This window comes from Podarcis muralis, chromosome 9 (assembly GCF_964188315.1).
Source record: "Podarcis muralis chromosome 9, rPodMur119.hap1.1, whole genome shotgun sequence".
In the NCBI taxonomy this organism is placed as follows: domain Eukaryota; kingdom Metazoa; phylum Chordata; class Lepidosauria; order Squamata; family Lacertidae; genus Podarcis; species Podarcis muralis.
Window position 1 is genome coordinate 80301144 of NC_135663.1, and position 19169 is coordinate 80320312.

The window sequence follows — 19169 nt, forward strand, 5'->3', positions numbered from 1 at the left end:
CACATCAAGAGGGGGGAGCAGGAGATGGAGTGCTGGGTGGGATGGGAAGGATGTGGCAGGCAAGAACAGTGAGGGTTAAGCAGCCTCTGTCCACCTACCACAGCTGCCCTGGAAGTCATCCCACCTGTGGTATTTTGGAGAAGAAGAAGCCAAGCTTCCAACCCCAAAGAGCAGTTCCAATCTCCCCACCAGGATGCAGATCTGCATCTCTTACCTACACAATGGGAAATTCTGAACAGAGAAAAGGCAAGGTCTTCTCTTAGAACCAATGTTCTACTCCAGGGATGGGGACCCTTAGGGCCAGAAGATGGAGGCATATGTGACTGAAGAAACCCTTAGATTTTGTGTTGCTAGAAAGTAGCCTTCTGTGCATTTCTCTGCCCAATTCTTCCTCTGGCCCTGCACATCCCTCGCAAGTGGCCTCTAGAAGGTCCCTCATGAAGGAACTGAGTAAAGTGCAGAAAGTTCCCCCACCACAGCTCCTCAGGCAAAAGTTACAGCACAGACTGACTCACCGAACCCCCAAAAGCTAAATTTCTCCTTTAGTCTGCAGGAAGAATTAAGGCTGCATGAAACACATGTGACTAATCTGCAGCACACAGTGGCAGTTATGGCGTGTACCTCCACCTACCTCTAGCATGGTGAAATGCCATGGACTGCATATTTGCTATGGCACATTAGCCAATCGCATGCTCTGATTTAGCCTGAGACACAAGCCCCAAGAAGGCTGGCTACCACTGGCACAGCCTCTGACTCGAAATAGGAATCTGTAGCTCATATTCCACCAAGCCTCCTAAGTGGAGATTATTATTACCCTCTTTATCTGCATTGAACTAGAAACTATATTTATATATGTACTTATTGCTGATGTTTTTACTGTTGACTGCTTCAGGATGTTTCATGGGAAGAAATTAATAAATGAAATCAATGTTATCTACTTTAAAGATACAGAATGGACTTCAAGCGTATAAAAGAGGCATGGAGAAGCTGAAGACTGAAACACTCATATGGGAAAGTTTCACCTCCCCTCTGGTCAAAATTTAGAATGTAAGTACCTTGAGGCGGAGATTTGTTTTTGTGTTACATTCAGTCTGTAAAACACCATGCACATTCATGGCGTGATCATACAATATAACGTTAAATGGGAATGGATTTTCATAGGAGCAGAAGCTGGAACTTCTGCTCCTATGAATGAACTTCTGAGAATGCCCAAGTCTACTTACCTTCCACCCAATGCCAGCATTCTTATAGTAGGGAAAGTTGTCACAAATCCAGCGATAGATCTCACTGAGGGTCATCTTCTTGGCCGGGGATGAATTGATAGCGTAAGTGATCAGAGTGGCATAGCTGTAGCGTGGCTTCCCATCCTGGTGGACTGCAGCATCGTCTTTGCTCAAGGTGGCATTGGGGTCAGTGGGGGAGCCAGGAGAGCACTTCCGACCGGCCCCTGGGGGACCTGACTGGGAGGCACCCCCTAATTTCTCAATAGTGGCTCGCAGAGTGAGCTGTGGGAGCCAATCAATGGAAGTGAGGCTGCTTTCCAGATCAGAGGCCATGATGCTGGAGGCAAAAGTGTCTACTGTGGAGAAAGAAAGAGATACAGATAGATGGGGCTGTTGAAATATGATCACATTATATATATTTTTCTCCTACAAGGAAAAAAACTTCAGTATGGCCAAACAAAAGCTGCATCACCAACAGCTCAGTTTCCAAAGCCACAGACATTACTGCATTTGCTTGGTTATGTGTAAGAACTACTGTATATAGGTCAGGAACGAAGATGACAACTTTCTGAGCCAGACTTAAGAGAAGTTAGAACAGGCTTGTATAAAAGTCACTCTTTTCCTTACCTATGGAGAGTAAGCTTCCTCTCCAGGCAACAAGAAAGGGAAGTGCTAAAGAAGTTGAACCACAAATTATTGCAACATGCAGGTGAGCACAGGTAACCTCATAGAAGTTTGTGTGGGTTAGTTACAATGCCCATATTTGGACATTTAAATTGTATTTCTCAGTGATGTTCTGGATACAGGCGGCAACCATTTTACATGGGGGTTCCGTTCCTGGCCCCCACGTGCATCAGTGCAGAACACATAAGCCCACCCCACCCCATTAAACCACTGCCCCCATTCCACCCTCTTTTGGGTCCAAAAGGACCCATGCGTCAACTGGACATGCAAAATGGTCACTGCCTGTAAGTATTGTTTTGTTCTGATGCATATCATGACTGCTTTGTTTTACAATTAAAAAGAAGGGGGGAAATACCCCCACCACTCTTATTACAGTGCTTCTGACATGAGAGGAGTGAAATATGCCTTGAAAGTTTAAGCCACCATGTTGAGTGCACAAGTCCCATGAAATGAGTAGCAGCTACACAAGAGCATTGCCTGCTAGATTCTACCTCATGAGCTGCATCTGTCTGGCTCTCATTCTTTTGCCCTTAGTGTTAAATAAAATCTACTGCTTGAGGCATGGATAGCACTCACCCAAAGATTCTGCAACCTGTGCTATTACCCAGCTAATTTGGGGGAAGGGCACCTCGATGGAAGAAAAGGGAAAGCTCTGTAACAACACTTCTCTCCAGTACAGAACTTTCATATACATTTAAAAGACTGGCAACTAACAAGCTCAGCTAACAGATTAATTAATAAGCAGACAAGTAGTGGCTGAATGACCACCTGGAGGGGAAGGTTTAGTTTCCCTTGCAGGTTATTTCTCTTGTGAGCAGTCCAGCTGAGGCAAGGAAACACCCATCAGCGAATGAACGTAACAATTAGTTGTTTCATTTTTAAAAAACCAGGTATTTTAGGATGACAGGGAGCAGTGGCCCCAATCCAAACATGTATGCACTCAATGTATTCTACCACCACTACTTTCACAACACAAAATGAGCCTATCTGGTCTTTAAGGACTTACACAAGTGTTCAACAGTACTTGTTTCAATACGCTCTCAAACGTGTATGCATCTGCTAGCTTAGACCTGCTTGTCACACTCATAACCTTTAACAGTATTTCACATATGTTTTATCAGTCTTCACAACAACCTTAGAATGGTGGGCTGGTGCTATTGCCTCTGTGTTAGGGGTATATATAGTGAAAACACTGGTCAATTTGACAGTACAGTGGTACCTCGGGTTAAGAACTTAATTCATTCTGGAGGTCCGTTCTTAACCTGAAACTGTTCTTAACCTGAAGCACCACTTTAGCTAATGGGGCCTCCCGCTGCCGCTGCACGATTTCTGTTCTCATCCTTAAGCAAAGTTCTTAACCCAAGGTACTATTTCTGGGTTAGCGGAGTCTGTAACCTGAAGCGTCTGTAACCCAAGGTACCACTGTACAATGATGTATGAATACCACTGGGCAATCATTATGTATACCCCTTGAGCCATATCAGCAGTGAAGTAAGTTACTATAGGATTAAAAGGTTTATGATGATTTACCAAATCATAATTTCAATGGTGCCAAGTTCTAAAATGGTCTAGTGGGGCTCAAGTCCATCACCCCTAATTCCCCTGTCAGAGGCAAATGCCAATTTTAAAACATATTCAGGTTAATATCAATCCAAGCCTATTGATATCAGCAATGCTATCTCATTAAGCTAAATATAATCTCTTTCCAACAAATTATTGTAATAATACTAATTCCCCATAAAAGAGCCAAGGACATTCTTGATTCTTCCAGGATCTAGAAGCAGTTTTAGCTTTCAATGTTAGATTATTCCTCCTCTAAGTCAGAGACGCTGTTTCGGAAGGACTGAAAGGGAAGAGCAGAGAAAGCAATTGATAGCCCTTGCAACCAAAGAAAGAGGTAACCCTTAACCCACAAATGAGATTACATACGTATGACAAGATTTGAGGGGAATCTTTTGCCCTCTACCACATTCTGTGGTTTTTCTACATTTACATGGATTTTAGCATTTATACAACCCTGTTCACAAGGCAATTTGTGTGGCTCAGAAAGGCAATGGGGGAAAAAAATAAATATGCCGCTACCTTTCAGCATGAAACAACTAACATATTTCAATGTAAGTGACTAACATGTGTGACCTTAGGGTGAAAACTGAATCCGGCCCCTAGTCTCAGATTCCCTGCACTGTGAATGCCACTGATTGGTAGAAGGTGGTATTCTGCTTGTCCTGCTCTTCTGTAAATTCTTTCATCCTTGCCTCATCCTGCCATGGCAAGCCATGCCTCTGAATTCACACAACAGGGTTTGAGAAGCTTTTCACATGCAGTGATGAGAGCATTAAGGTTATAAGCAGGACAGCCAGCCAGGTGCAAAACAGTAGCTGGGGTGGCAGAGCCCATTCAAAATGATGGCTTTGAGGGGAGTCAATTACCTACTCCACCCGACAGGCCACACACTTGGATGACCTGAACAAAGTACAAACTATACCTGAGTTACTATAGACCAGGGATTTTCCAAATTCTAATGTGTGGGGAATGAAAAACTTGTGTTGTTGCTATAGTTAAAAATTGGGAGTCAGAAATCCTTGCTCATCTACTGCAAATCATCCAGCCATCATTCAAGAAGTCATTGATAAATCCTGATCTACCTCCTGCCCACCCCAACTCTGAAGCATTTTTCTAAAAAGCATTGATCAAGAAGCAAGCAGTGTAGCAGTTCCAAGTACCAGATAGCTTTATCTTTTTAAAGAAAAAAATTCTTCTCATGTTCATGAAAAATTGGGTATAAGACTAAACGTTACCTTGAAACACATTGTTCCAGGTGGATGATAAAAACAAGACTCATCTCTCAACAAGACGCATCAAGTTACACTTGCTTTTTATTGTTATAACCTGCCCTGGGACCTTATGGTGAAAGGTGGGTAAGCAATCTAATAAATCAATCAAACAAGCCCTTACAAAATGTTATATTTTGTAAATGAGTCAATTAACCAAATATCTGTGTAACAAGAGTTTGGCAGCTCTACACATTGTACCCACTATCTCTAACTTAATCCCAAAGCTTCTTTCTTAACTGCATTTTCTAATAGTTATTGGGTCATACAGTAGCTTGTCATCTCTTCAATTTTTACAAATATATATACATACTAAAAATATAGTATTTGACAAGGAAAATAACGATGGTGTCTAAACAAGGTGAATTTAAAAGCGAGAAGGGGGGAACACATAGGATAAAGGACAAGCATCATATGTCACAAGTAGTGAAGACTTTTAAAATTGGAAACGTATGGATATATGGTTAGGAAGGGGGTTGTCCTACCAATGCTATTTATGAAGTGCAAAGAGGAAATAACATTTTTCTTGTCCTTTCCCATTATCCAGAAACCTTGCTGCATGCACTATAGTGGAATCAGTTGCTCAGGTTCAGGGCTGGAAGGCAACCAGCCACAAACCTGAGCCCTTTCCAGAATAGGCAGGGAAATTTTTAAAAGAGTGGGAAAGAAAAAAAATGTTGTCTCTTTTCCTATTCCGTTCCTGAAAACTCCCCTCCTTCTGAAAGTTCTAACAGCACTACAAGGCTGGCTGGCTGGCTGGCAGCTTGAACTGCAGCACAGTTGGAGGCTGAGAATAGACTGAAACATTGTTTCCTATTTTTTACCCTTTTCCCCTCCAATATTGGGCACTTCCACACTTATCAGTGTGGAAATGAAATGGAATTACCCAAAATCATGGTAGTACAGTGGTACCTCGGGTTACATACGCTTCAGGTTACAAACTCCGCTAACCCAGAAATATTGCTTCAGGTTAAGAACTTTGCTTCAGGATGAGAACAGAAATTGTGCTCCGGCGGCACAGCGGCAGCAGGAGGCCCCATTAGCTAAAGTGGTGCTTCAGGTTAAGAACAGTTTCAGGTTAAGAATGGACCTCTGGAACAAATTAAGTGCTTAACCCGAGGTACCACTGTACTTGCTACATAAGGGGGATTTCCTAGGTAAATTAAGAGAAAACTATTTGTAAAATGTACCAACATCCTGTGAACTTCTAGGAAACTGAGAGTGCAAGTCTTTTTCTTTTTTTTTAATGGTACAAGAGGTTATAAGTGCTTGAGCAGGCCAATTGCATCTAACAGTGAGAATACTATAGGTGGGGATTTAGGTCAGGGTGGGGGAGAGATAAAGTTCAAACTCTCTTTTTTCAAACACTGATCTCACTGGAAAAAGACTAGAAAAACACCACATACCGTATTTTTCGCACCATAGGGTGCACCGGACCATAGGGCGCACCCAGTTTTTTGGGGGGGAAATAAAGGGGGGGGAATTATTTTTTCCCCCAGGCGCGGGGCTGGGGCGGGGGAAGCTCGAGCTTCCCCCGACCCCAGCCCCCAAACAGGCAGCTCTCTGCAAGCCGTGGGAGCGCTCCCACTGCTTGCGGAGAGGTGTGCGAAGCCTGGGCGTGCTGATCTCAGCACGCGCAGGCTTTGGCATGCTGGCAACTCTCCACAAGCAGCGGGAGCGCTCCCGCTGCTTGCGGAGAGGTGTGCGAAGCCTGGGCGCGCTGATCTCAGCGCGCGCAGGCTTCGGCATGCTGGCAACTCTCCGCAAGCAGTGGGAGCGCTCCCGCTGCTTGCAGAGAGGTCCGCGAAGCCTGGGCGCGCTGATCTCAGCGCGCGCAGGCTTCGGCATGCAGGCAACTCTCCGCAAGCAGCGGGAGCCCAGCGCTGGGCTCCCGCTGCTTGCGGAGAGGTGTGCAAAGCCTGGAGAGCGTGAGGGGTTGGTGCGCACCGACCCCTCTCGCTCTCCAGGCTTCAGCGAAAGCCTGCATTCGCCCCATAGGACGCACACACATTTCCCCTTCATTTTTGGAGGGGAAAAAGTGCGTCCTATGGTGCGAAAAATACGGTAAATATCTGGACAACAACTGAGGAAAAGAACTGGTCTCCGGGTGGGACTGCCTTAAAATGCATTTCCCTGGGCAATAACCGTTTTCATCACTGGTGTTCTACTGCCTGTGAACACACACATCAGTCACATGCAACTAGGCAAAGACCACTGTAGTTGCTTCATCCATGAAGATGCTGATGCCAAAGAGAATTTTAGCTCTACTTGTGTCAAGACTTCATGGAGACAGCATCCTGGTACCACAGAAAGACATGCCTCTTCCAACAGAAAGGTAAAACAAGGGGGTTCCAGGCCACTTTCCAGTGGCTTTCCAAATTTCCTTTCCTTTATGCGTAGGATGCTGAAGCAACTGGATGTCCACAACACAGAATAAAAATAAACATCATTTGATTTTTAAATAGTCATCCATAAAGTATTTCAGGTTGTTTTACAAGTCATACTAAGAATAAACCCTTGAATCAAGGGTTTGAGGCCTGGCAAGTAGGCAGGGACAAAGAGTCTCATATCCTTATTTTGCATCTAAAGTCATTTACTCTTATTCTAGATGAAAAACACTCTCACATACGTATTAGCAACTAATAAATGCACTTCAGCCACAAGTAGACTGGAAAAAAGAACAACCCTGTTTAACCACCCTCACTGTGAGGACAACACATGTTTAAATGATGTTATGGGTAACTAATCTGTTCTAAAGGATCATGGGTATGCTCCACCCTAGGATTCTAGTACATACTCTTAGTGTTCTAGAACTACTAATTTTAGACTGAGAATATGGAATCAGAAATGCAAGATCTTTCAGATATGGTCAAAAGACACACTGGTACTAATCTCAGATTAACAACACCAAATTAAAGAATGCAATTTGAATTTATATTATATAGCTGTATATACAGATAAGACCAAGAGAAAGATCTTAAAAGTTTGCAAGTTGTAGCTGCCTCCCCACAGTAAGCATAAGATTGTATGGGGTGGGCAGAAGCAGCAATGCCTGTACTCTCTTTTTGTCTTATGCCAAACCCTTGTGGCAGTCATGAGGTGACTGGCACAGTCAACAGTAAAATAAGAATATGTAAGACAATTCTCAAAAAAACTTTTTTGGACAATATCAAATTCCAACATGAATTTGAAGTCAGTGGTGTCAGTGGCAGCATAGTTAGCTGGCAGGCTACATTCTGAAATGCAGATTGAGGTGTTCACTGATTTTTCAGCTTGGCCCTTCAAGATACAGGCCTCCCCGCACTTATGTGTGATCAACTTGCGTGCAACCGTGTATATGCTTGCTGCCGGGAAATAAATAAATAATTCGCTTCTAACCTGAAATGGCAGGAGAGAGCTGGAAAGTCGTTGTGGCTCATAAGGAGGCCCTTCCCTGAGCCTGAAGTGGACATCAGTAAGCCTACAGTCCAGAAAAAAGACCAGTGAGGGCTCCAAAATGGCACATGGGAACCATTTTGGAACCCGCTCAACAGCTGTTGAGTGGGAAGCTATATGTACTGCAGCAGGCTCCCTGCAAAACATAAGTTGGGAGCTGCTTGCAATTAGTTACTGCCCAGGAAACAATATACAGGCAGTGACCGTTTTAGGCACGTCCAATATGTGCATAACCGCACACACATGCATCACACCAAACCCAGGAGTGACCCAAAATGTCACAAAAAGGGATGGATGCAGGCTTTTTCATTCGGTGTTCTGATTATATGCAATTTCACGCAAGCATGCAATGACCCAGAACACAACCCCTGGCCTGTATACTTTTAATATTGGTTGAGTTTTGCCCAACCCTAATTCCGCACTAACTCATCTCTGTTTTTCAACACCCTTCCTTTAAAACCAACTAGTATTGCCCTTCTTTTCTAAACCCTCAGAAGATACCCCATATCCCCAAGAAAACACCAAACATCAGAGAGATTAGTGGTCATGCCTGCCATACATTTCTATTTTGATATAAAAGATGTTCTATGGCAACTTAGAGAGAAACAGATTCATTGAAGCACAAGTCGTCTATGTTATCAGACACTGTCCTGTGTTTACTGTGATGGACTAGACTAGAATGTTTCCTACTATGGAATTTGTCCCAGTTTCTGTTCAGATTAAATGAACTATTTTGCCCCCTTATAACTGATTAGGATTAAAGTACTTTGTTATGGGGTTGTGAGATTAGCTATGCTGCACCTTCCAAGACTATCCAAAATGTTTTTGCACTCATTTTGAACTGGGCATCTGCAACCTCTGCAGGGCTAGAAGTAAAACAGACTCAAAAATAAAGACCACTAGAGCCTCAAGTGTCAGTCAGCACAGGCTAAATAAGTCTTCCACATCTTCATTTTCTGGTTGGCTGGGGCTGATGAGAGTTGTAGTTCAAACTATCTAAAGGAAAGCAGGCTGGGGAAGGCTGCCCTAGAAGATGATACAAAAAAGTAAACATTTTTGGGAGAAGTGGATAGTAGGAAGGAGAATTAGTTATTGAAATAAAAAGACTATTCTCAAATACAACAGTGTTATGAATGCCACAAGCAGACACAAAGAAAAAAACCTTGACAAAGGGAAAGAGCTGGGAGAAGCACAACAATGTAGGAAGAAATGAGAACATTAACGATGAAGGTGAGAAATTTCAAGACCCAAAAGATTCAGGTAAGGATTTTGAACTTGATGCAATAAACATAAAAAACCCCCACTAAATTTAAGGGGGAGCTGACATTTGAACCGAGACACTATAGCAGCAGATGAAGATAAAAGTCTCCTCCTCAATGTGTCATGGGAGTAAAAAGAAGAAAACTACTACGTGCAGTTCAGTCTGGGAAAACCCCAGCAAATCTACAATTATCTATGCCTATTGTACAGTATTTGCAGTTTGTAAAATTCTGGATGCCCCATGGGGAATGAACTATAAAATATTCAGATAAAAAGCTTTAGTCATTGAGCTACTAAAACGAGTGATAGAGCATATACCATAGATTTTTGCACACACATTTTGCAACTTTATCACAAATTATTTCTGGCTTGCATCTGAAGAGTGTGGCCAAACTAGATGCTACACACAGGTGTATGTAACCTCGCCCCTACATTTTTTAAAGTGAAAACACACATTTTTTAAAGTGAAATGGTGATCCTGGGGAGCTGCTTAACTCTAGCCCCACCAGCTGTTTTTTCACTCAAAATATAAATACCCTCCCAAGCTACTTTTCCACTTGTAATGTGACGTGCTGTTTTTTTTGAGGGGGGAATAATGTCTGAGTGGGAAAATGACCTGAGGGGTAAAGGGTTAAATGGCCCCTACTCCAAGTTCCTCAAATTATACTTTCAGCTTTGTAAAGATACATTTGGTTGGCTTTCATTTTTTAAGTTGCAAAAAAATTATATGAAACATAATAAATGTGATATCTGATTTCAGAGTACTATGGTTGCAAAAACAACCATCAGGGCCAAACTGCAGAAATCAGTGTTTGAAATTCTCCAGGTGCCAGGTGCATTTTGCTACTGGCATGGGTCCAATTGCAACTATGTGGAGATATCTGGGTGCCAGGCTGTCAACCACAGTTTAGAAACCTCTGCCTTAGTCCATAGTTTCCACTGTGTATGTTTCTTCTTCTTGCATACTGGGACAAGTGAATTGTTATAAGAGCAAGGTACAGTCAAGCAACGTAGTTGAGATCACAGAACTGCAGTGTTGGAAGTAACCCCGAGGGGCATCTAGTCCAACCCCTTGGCGAATAGACATTCCATTGTGGCAACCGAAACCTAGATGTAAGGTGCCATTTGGTGCCTAGCTTATGTATCTGAGTATCTAACACTGGAAGAAATACCACCGTCGCTAATTTCTGTTAGTAAACACTCATAAACGGTTGATATTTATGAGCATTTACTCTGAAATCTAAAAGGACAGTTTAACCATAACAAGGGGGTGAATGAAAGGGTCCCTATCTCTTCACAGCAATGGCAAATTAAAGCACTAGAGTCAAGTGTTCAAAAGTTAGAGCCATAATTAGAGCAACACTTACGATAAAAATCTTCACTCCAGAGCAGTGTTTCCCAACCTGTAGGTTATGACCCACAAGTGAGTCACAGGCTCTGTAAGTTTTCACAAAATAATTATTACTTTTATCCCTCTTAACCAGTACAAGGAATACCTCTTACAACATTTTGCTGGCATTTTGTAGTGCTGCGTTGGCACTTATAACGGAACAGCGGAAAGGCTAAAGTCTTACATTTTAACACTTGGGAATTACTCTATTGTGACAGATCCAGCAACAGTTTGCCACAAAGGTGTTCTAAGCAGCCCGCGCATCAGAGGCAAGCTGTAATAGTCACTCACAACAACCCTTTGTACGAGCACCTTGTGGTGAACGACCGCTGGATCTGCTTCCAGGGTTAGTTACTTGTTAAGTCAAAGGGGATTTGAAGTTTGCTTTGTCAAAATTTGTCCACTATCCTTCTGCTGAAATAACACCAGAAATCTGAGTGATGTCACTCAAAGTTGCCTTTATCTGTGGAAAAAAGAAAAACAACACACTGAACTGTTGTGTGACAGGACCCTCAAACGTAAATTATCAGAACTGAAGTTATGAAAATTTTGGCTTCGTGTTACCAAAATTACTCAGTTACCACTGAGTATCCTGAGCTTACTGATGAAGCAATATCTGTGTTGCTGCCATTTGGTAGTACATGCAAGACAGGTTTTTCAGCAATGACTGCTATGGGGACAAAAAAAGTAGCAAGCGATGTATCAATAAAGATTTGAGGCTGTGTCTAACAACTAACAAACTCTGCACTGACTTGCTCATTGGCAAAATTCAATTCCAACATCCCACCGATAAATTGACTTTATCATGAATAAAACTATTAAAAATATTCATTTGTTTGTTATCTCCAACACCGATTTTGTAACCGTATGTTTTTAGAACAATTTTAATAGTTTATGAAGCAATACCCTGCAATCCTATTAGTGTTCTTACATTCCCATTTTTTTAAAAAAAATTGTAACTTTGTACGTACTACACATATTTCAACAAATTCCACATGAATAGGCGCATTAAGGAAATTTTTGCTTGGATGCCTTGAGCAACGGTTATAGAATACGCAAAGCTGAAGTTAGACTGCACGAAACCAACAGTTGCCATAAGGCTCAGAGTTTATGTGACAATAAATTGATGGGTCACCATTATCAGGTAAATTTGGACTTGTGGTTCACCATATCAAAAAGTTTGGGAACCACTGCTCCAGAGCACTATATGCCAGGTTGTATTTGACTATAGAGCTCAATAGTTAAAAGTCCCAGGAGGCACGAGGGTGAGGGGAAAGATATACACTAATAAATAACAACAACAATAATAACTAACAGGTAACTACTACTAGACAAATAACAATACAGTGGAACCTCGGGTTAAGAACTTAATTCGTTCTGGAGGTCCGTTCTTAACCTGAAACTGTTCTTAACCTGAAGCACCACTTTAGCTAATGGGGCCTCCTGGTGCCGCCGGAGCACGAGTTCTGTTCTCATCCTGAAGCAAATTTCTTATCCCGAGGTACTATTTCTGGGTTAGTGGAGTCTATAACCTGAAGCATCTGTAACCCGAGGTACCACTGTAACAGGTAACTACTACTAGAGTCTGATAAGCCAGGAAAGTCTAGATACTATCAGAACACACATATGATCCACTGGATCCCATGTCATGCCTTTTTTAAAAAAAGCTGACAAGCCTAACTAAGTGTGAACTGCATCCTGCTTCCAACTTCTATCCGCCTCTTTAAGGATTACAAGCCATAAATCCCTAAACATTAACTGTCATTCCTGCAGATACCTTCAAATGACAGTCAAGGTATTACAGCACACAGCAATACAAAGGACTTCCTGTATGTTTATGAACTGCCTGCACTTTCCCTCATATTCTCAGACAGAGAAATGGGGGAGAAAATCTTCTGCAGATGGGCAACATGCCATTCACATTCAGAAGCCATGGTGGCTTTGTACAGATCTCCCTTCTGTACCAAATTCCAGGCCAAAACTCAAGTTTCTGACTATATATATGCGGAAATGGGCCAAACTACACTATTGTATTTTCTAAACTCTGCTAGTCTGCTAGAGTGTAAACCTGCACTGCTATCAGCCTTTCCATCATCACCTTGGATCTAATGACGAACCCTGCATGAAGGAGACTCAGGCTTGTACCATTGTCATGCACCATAATCAATTAGGTCACACAACATTTTCTCCCATCCTCAAAACCAACTAGATATCTATGGAGCAGCATTAGAAATGTCCTAGGTGCCAGGTGCATTTTGCAACTGGTACAGGTCCAATTAGATTTCTAGATGCCAGATGGGTGACTGACATCTCCATCTGGCGGGCCAGTCTAGCTTTCTAAGCAGGTAAGCAGAAGAGCTTATTTAATGCATTTATAGCCCACTTTTTTCTCCATGGAGTACATGGTTACCCCCCCCCCTTCAGTTAATCCCTACAACAACCCTGTGGGGTAGGTTAAGAGGCTGTGACTGGCCCAAGGTCACCTAGTGAGCTTCATGACTGAGTGGGGATTTGAACCCTGATCTCCCAGGGCCTAGTCCAACACTCTAACCACTACACAACACTGGCTTCCTAGAGTACTTCTGCTATGGGGCATCTCTATAAATTAAGTAGGTAAATATGGGGAAAGCAGAATGTCACTTCAAGAAGTCCGTAATATTTTTGTTGAAACTTGAATTTGATTTATTCTGGATTGTTTTATTTGATGTTTTAATGTGTCGTGAACCACTGTGAGATTTTTTAATTTAAAATATAAAGCAGTATAGAAATGAAATTATTAATAATTACTAACAACAACAACAACTTTCAGTGGAAAAAATGGTGCCTATACATTTTGTTGTGGTGACCATAACCTAGGTTTAAGATGCTATTTGGCAATTAGCTTATACAGTGGTACCTCTGGATACGCACACCTCCAGCTGTGTATCCTTCAGGATGCGAATGTGGCAAAACCAGAAGTATTTTTTCTGGGTTTCGCCACACACACATGCACAGAAGCAGTCCCTCTGGTTGCAGAAACTTCGGGATCCGACCAGAGCTCCGGAACGGATCCTGTCTGCAACCGGAGGTACCACTGTAAATCTGAGTTTCTAACACTGCTACAGAGGAAACTTTTATTAATTACTATTTTATTTTATCACACTCATTTTAAAGTTTGCTTGATATTTGTTTTACTATTATATACAAAATGAATAATTTGTACTCAAAACTAGAGTAAGTTACATTTTGTTGTTAAGTAACTTTGAATAACCTTTGAAAAAGTGTGATATAAAAAGTTAAAAGCGTATTTTAAAAATGGAAAGCTTAGGCCTCAGTTACATTAGCAGATCACACATATCTGCACAAGCTTGAGACAAACGTTAACTTCTGAATAGAAAGGTACAATGAATGAGAGTTCAATCCTGCCTGTGTCAGGAAGTGACATCTGACTGTGAAGCCCCAAATTCCAGGTACTGGTTCTGGTTGTGGCTACTCATGGTGACAGAGCAGGCTCTGACCCAGCCCAAAAGCACTCTTCTGTATTATTCATTCACATATTTGAGATATTAAGATGTTGTTTTCAAACCCTCTAGGCAAAAGGCAAGAGGACCACTGACCTAAAGGACTTACAAATTTAATGAAACTAGACAAAATTCAATTAAAAATGGATTTCAAGCATCCACCTATATAAACTGGAAGAACTTTCACAAGAGGCAGAGGTAATCACAAACAGATTTCAAAGTAACAATATTCAGATTTTCAAATTGTTTTTCAATTCTAAAGACCATTATTCTGATCCCTCTGCCTTAGACACATTACTTTTTAAAAACCCTAATTAAATAAACATGCAAAGAACCATCATCATCTCCAATTATCTTTCATTATTGCTTAGGCAATTTCACCTATAACCATTATTTTACACCAAGCCTTTTTAGACTTTTGGGCCATGATCCTAAACAGACTTGTTTTACTTTTGAGTTAACATGCATAGATTACGGAATTAAAACTCAAAATCCTTGCTAATCATCGTTAACTTGCAAGTTCACAATTCTCAGTGCTATGTAAGAGATGATGAATCTAGGTAACTTTTAATTAATTTTCTCAGATCTATAAACTGATATTTGGGGGGATTTCTGATTTTCAAGTTGTGGGACATTAATTAAAGTCATGAAGAAGTACACTGTGAGATGGTCCAAGCTTCTTCCTCACGTTCCTTTCCCCACCTTTGGCTTACATACCTGGGTCACAACAATTGAACCACTCCACCAAAATACAGGCTGAAGGCATTGATCAGGTAACTGTCCCCCCTGATTTTCCATTCCTCACAGCCAAATTTTATAATAGACAAATTCTTATTTTATTTGCAGTGAACTATTTAAATGCCATATATTGGGCGTTTTAGCTCTCCAGAAAAATCTACCTGTCCAACTGGGATGCTCTGTGAAAGTTTAAATGTAGGGCTGTTACTCAGCTAAAGAAATCTGAGTCCATTAACTTCATGTGTTTTAGCTCATTAATGACATCTGCATGCAATCTGCACACATGAAAAAGCAGTAGTTCTAAAGAAAAAAAGCAAGTTACAGCCTGCCTTGAAAAGTGGTTGCCTTTCTTACAGAGAGAGGTTGGATAGCCCCCTATCAAGGATGCTGTAGCCATATATTTCCTGAAGCAGGGATTAGGGCTAGATGTCTTCTGAGGTCCCTTCTGACATACCTTGTTTTCAGATGATGCAATTGCCTATGTCACAGCAAGTGTCATCTAAAAAAGGCACCCCCCCTTCACATAGAAAGGAATACCTTTTTGTCATGTGGCCTTTTTAAAATAATTACTTGAACCAAAAACAATCAATCTGTTCTTAAAACCCACTCCCTATTAAGCAGAGGAATTATGTTCATTTATCAAAATGCTTTCCATTGATTAATCTAACTATTAGTCAATTAAAATACTGCATCTTAAAAAAAAATCAGGCATGGGCAATTAATTTTAAATGACTGGGCAGTTTTGAATTTACATCGATTACATTCTGAAGAATCACATAACTCCTCCTCTGAATACTTTTACTGGGAATACTCTAACAGTAATTACAACAAGGAATCTTTTGAATTTAAGATTGCTTTTCAACTGATTTAATCCCAAAGTAGATGGAGATGTCAGAGGTACATCTTAAGTGAGTATCCCTATTTTCCCCTCAAAGTGATCACTGTCAATGGAATCTATAAAAAGCCCTATCTGAAGTGGTCGCCCCTTAGGCTTCTATTTCCTACCAGGAGCAGCTGCAGTGTGTAACTTGCTCTACTACGCACTGCTGCCAAAAGGATTCCACGACCTGAGATTTAACTCTCCCATCCCAGGACATGGGCACCAAAATTTGTCTGTAATACTCAGTAAAGTAGGAAGATCAAATCAAGGACGGCACTAGTGGAATGAATGCAAGGCCTTCAAATGCACTTGATTTCACATACTGCAGATGGATTTCTCAGTCCAAATCCAGATCATACTCTGACACGAATCAATGAGCAATAGCTAAAATCTCTGGGTTCTGTAGTCCCAATCATTAACATGCATTAGAATCCCTATTATTCCCCTTTGAAAGAATGAAGGGAAGAGAATTAACTTAACATACACCAAAAACAAGAAGATTCACACTTGAGAGACTTAACATAGTCTTATCATCTGAAGCTTATGTCTCACACAGAGTTCAGCATGTACAGGATTATGCTGACACCATCCGAGCACAGTTGCATGAATGGTGTGATGTTACCTCTGAAGTAAATAATCACACACACTCCGCCCTTTAACTTTCAATCACTGTGAATCTTTCCTCACGGACTCCTAAATGGTAAGATATATACATACCCCTGACCCCTACCCAGACCCGAAGTGCTGAAAAACAGTGTGTTGCTTACAATTCCTTGAGACAGGCTCTCCACTAGAAAAATCAAACAGGTGAATTATTATTTTATAAATGGCAAGCAACATGTTCCAGAAAGCAAGCCAGCAAATCATACAGAGAAAGGAGGCATAGAGGCTTCTAAGTCAGAATATTGAGAGAAAGAAAATATAACAAGGAAGAATGCTGGGGAGAAAAAACAGAAAAATAGACAAGGCAAGATATGTGGTGCAACATTGTCACTCACGTTAAGATTTTCTGCAGTGGATGCCTCTGGACTTACTTCAACGAGAGATGTCCTTCACACTCTGCACATAGGCCTCATGCTCAAAAGTGATGCTGCTGTGGGTTTTTCTGAGTTGTGAACACAGAGGTAGAGATCAGCTTTGGGTTTCCAAACCCTTAAGCTACAGGTATATATATTCCTCCTCTCTCCTCTTGACTAGGCTTGAAAGATGTCACGTCTTTTCTCCTCCTTTTTCTTTGTTGGTGAGTAGCTATAAATGGGAACAACTTTCACCTCCTTTGGTAATTAAGAGTTCCTTGTTTTCTTCAAGCTAACACACACCCTATTAGAAATCTTAGGGAGCAAGCATCTTTCTCGTTTATCCCAAGGAGTATTTGTTTTTCCTCTTAAACTGCTGCGGGTCCTCCTCTCTGACAGCTGTTTGATACTATCCCGTTTCCTCTGCCTGTCAAGCGTCCCCTTCCCCTTCACAATTGATATCTGACAGCAAAATGGGCTGGGGGGGGGGGCTGCTCCTTCTTGCTTGACTAGCGTGAGGAACTTATTTATGAAGTCGGCGGCTCCAACAGGCCAGGGGGAAATCTGCTTCGTTTCCTTGTCGGCGAGCAGGTAGGTACCGATTTGAAGTTGCAGGAGAGAATTTAAGAGGGAAGTGGTGGCTGTGGCTGTGGCTGTGGCGGCGGCGGGGGGGGGGGCGGTTTAAAATAAAAATACGACGGCGCGAGAGACGAGGTCGGTCCTCGCTCCCTCCCCTCTGGCGGCCGCTACGAGCTCTCCTTCCCTTCCATTCCGCCCAGAGGGGCCTTTAAATCCTCGGTCTGAGGCCGAGGCCGGCAGAAGAACTTGCGGGAGTGGACAACTGACCCAGACGCGGGGCCTAGCTGCGCGCTGGCTGTCCTTGGCCTCTGCGGGGGAAGGAGGCGTGGGGCGGCGCGGGGGGGGGGCGCTCCTCCTGGGCCTCCGCTGCGCAGGGAGGGCTCTTTCCCTGCGAGGCCGGGCCCGGCCGGGGAAGGGAGGGAGGGAGCGGGAGGGCTGCGCGGGGCGGGGGTGGCGCCGCCGCCGCTCGCTCGCTCGCTCCTCCGGACTCGCTTGCCACGGGAGGCCGCGGCGGCTCCTGGGCCTGGCGCTGCTGCTGCGGCTGCTGCTGCCCGGGCTGAGGCCCGCTCCCGGGGGTCTTCCCGAGCGGGGCGGCGGCTAGGCAGACCCTCCGCAGGCCCCGGCCTCGCTGCTGCTGCTGTGCTGCTGCTGCTCCTGCCGCCTGTCGCTCGCTCCGTGTGCTCCGGGGCTGCGGCTCCACTGCAGGCCCCGGCTCCTCCCCGGCCTCCGCTCCGCCTCCCCCGGCTCCCTCCAGGCCGCGCCACCCCCGCCTCCCCGCCTTAAGGTGGCTCCTCTCGCAGGAGGCGGCGGCGGCGGCGGGGCCCCGGCAGAGGGGAAGCCAACCCGCTGCTTCCCCATCTCCCGACCGAGGCGCTTCCGTCGCCTCCTTCGCAGCCTCAAGCACCCCTTTCCCCTCACGAAAAGCGCCAACGGCCGACACCCCCCTACACCGCGCGTGGATTTGCCGCCCTCGCCCCCCCCCCGGGTGTCTCCCCTCAGCTTTTCCCGCGAGTAGACTCGGCTCCCCGGTTTAAGTTTGAAACGTGCAAATGGTGGGGGGGGGGGTCGGAGTGGGGGGGGGGGGCTGAGCCCTTGTCGTAAACGAGTAGCTCGTATTTCGGAGTTGTGCCCAGAACGGGGCAGGAAATACACCATCTCATTGTGGGCAGAGAAAACGCCGACGACGGTGCGTCTGAATGTACTTTGTAAAACCCGCCGTGTCTTTCCATAAAAAAGGGGGAGCAAAAACCACTCCCTGCAGGAGCACCTTGTGGCAAACCAGAGCCAGATCTGCCGCCAGAGTTAGCTAATAGTTTAAGGGTGATTTGATGCATTTGCTTAGGCTCAAGTCAACATTTGCCCACTGCTGTTACTTTTCTGCTGAAGTTTGCGAAGGTGCGGAAACCCATTTGCAACTGATGTCAAAACTACAATCAATATTCAACCATCCCACCCCCGCTGAAGCACAAAATTTCTACTTAATTACATTTCACTTTCAAGTTAAGTTTTTAAACAAAGGCATCATTCCACAAGTTGTAATTTGTCCTTCGAGCAGTGGCATAGCATGGGTTGTCAGCACCCGGGACAAGGCAAGTAATTTGCGCCCCCTAACCCGTGGATTTGCGCCCCCTAA

At 43.5% G+C, this 19169-nt stretch overlaps 1 protein-coding gene across 8 annotated transcripts in view; it reads right to left on the reverse strand.

The window, feature by feature from the left end:
- Positions 1–18451, reverse strand: part of FOXJ2 (forkhead box J2) — a 31888-nt gene extending 13437 nt beyond the window's left edge. The window contains exons 1-3 of one of the 8 annotated variants that reach the window (XM_028743370.2): positions 16976–18449; positions 8117–8198; positions 1224–1579 (exon numbers count right to left, since the gene is read on the reverse strand). In XM_028743370.2, coding sequence (XP_028599203.2) covers positions 1224–1556 — 333 coding nt within the window. In that variant the 5' untranslated portion in view covers positions 1557–1579; positions 8117–8198; positions 16976–18449. Of the gene's footprint in view, positions 1–1223; positions 1580–8116; positions 8199–16939 lie in introns of all 8 variants that reach the window. The other 7 variants (XM_077934541.1, XM_028743374.2, XM_028743369.2 and 4 more) reach the window with 7 other exon arrangements.
- Positions 18452–19169: the final 718 nt, after the last annotated feature.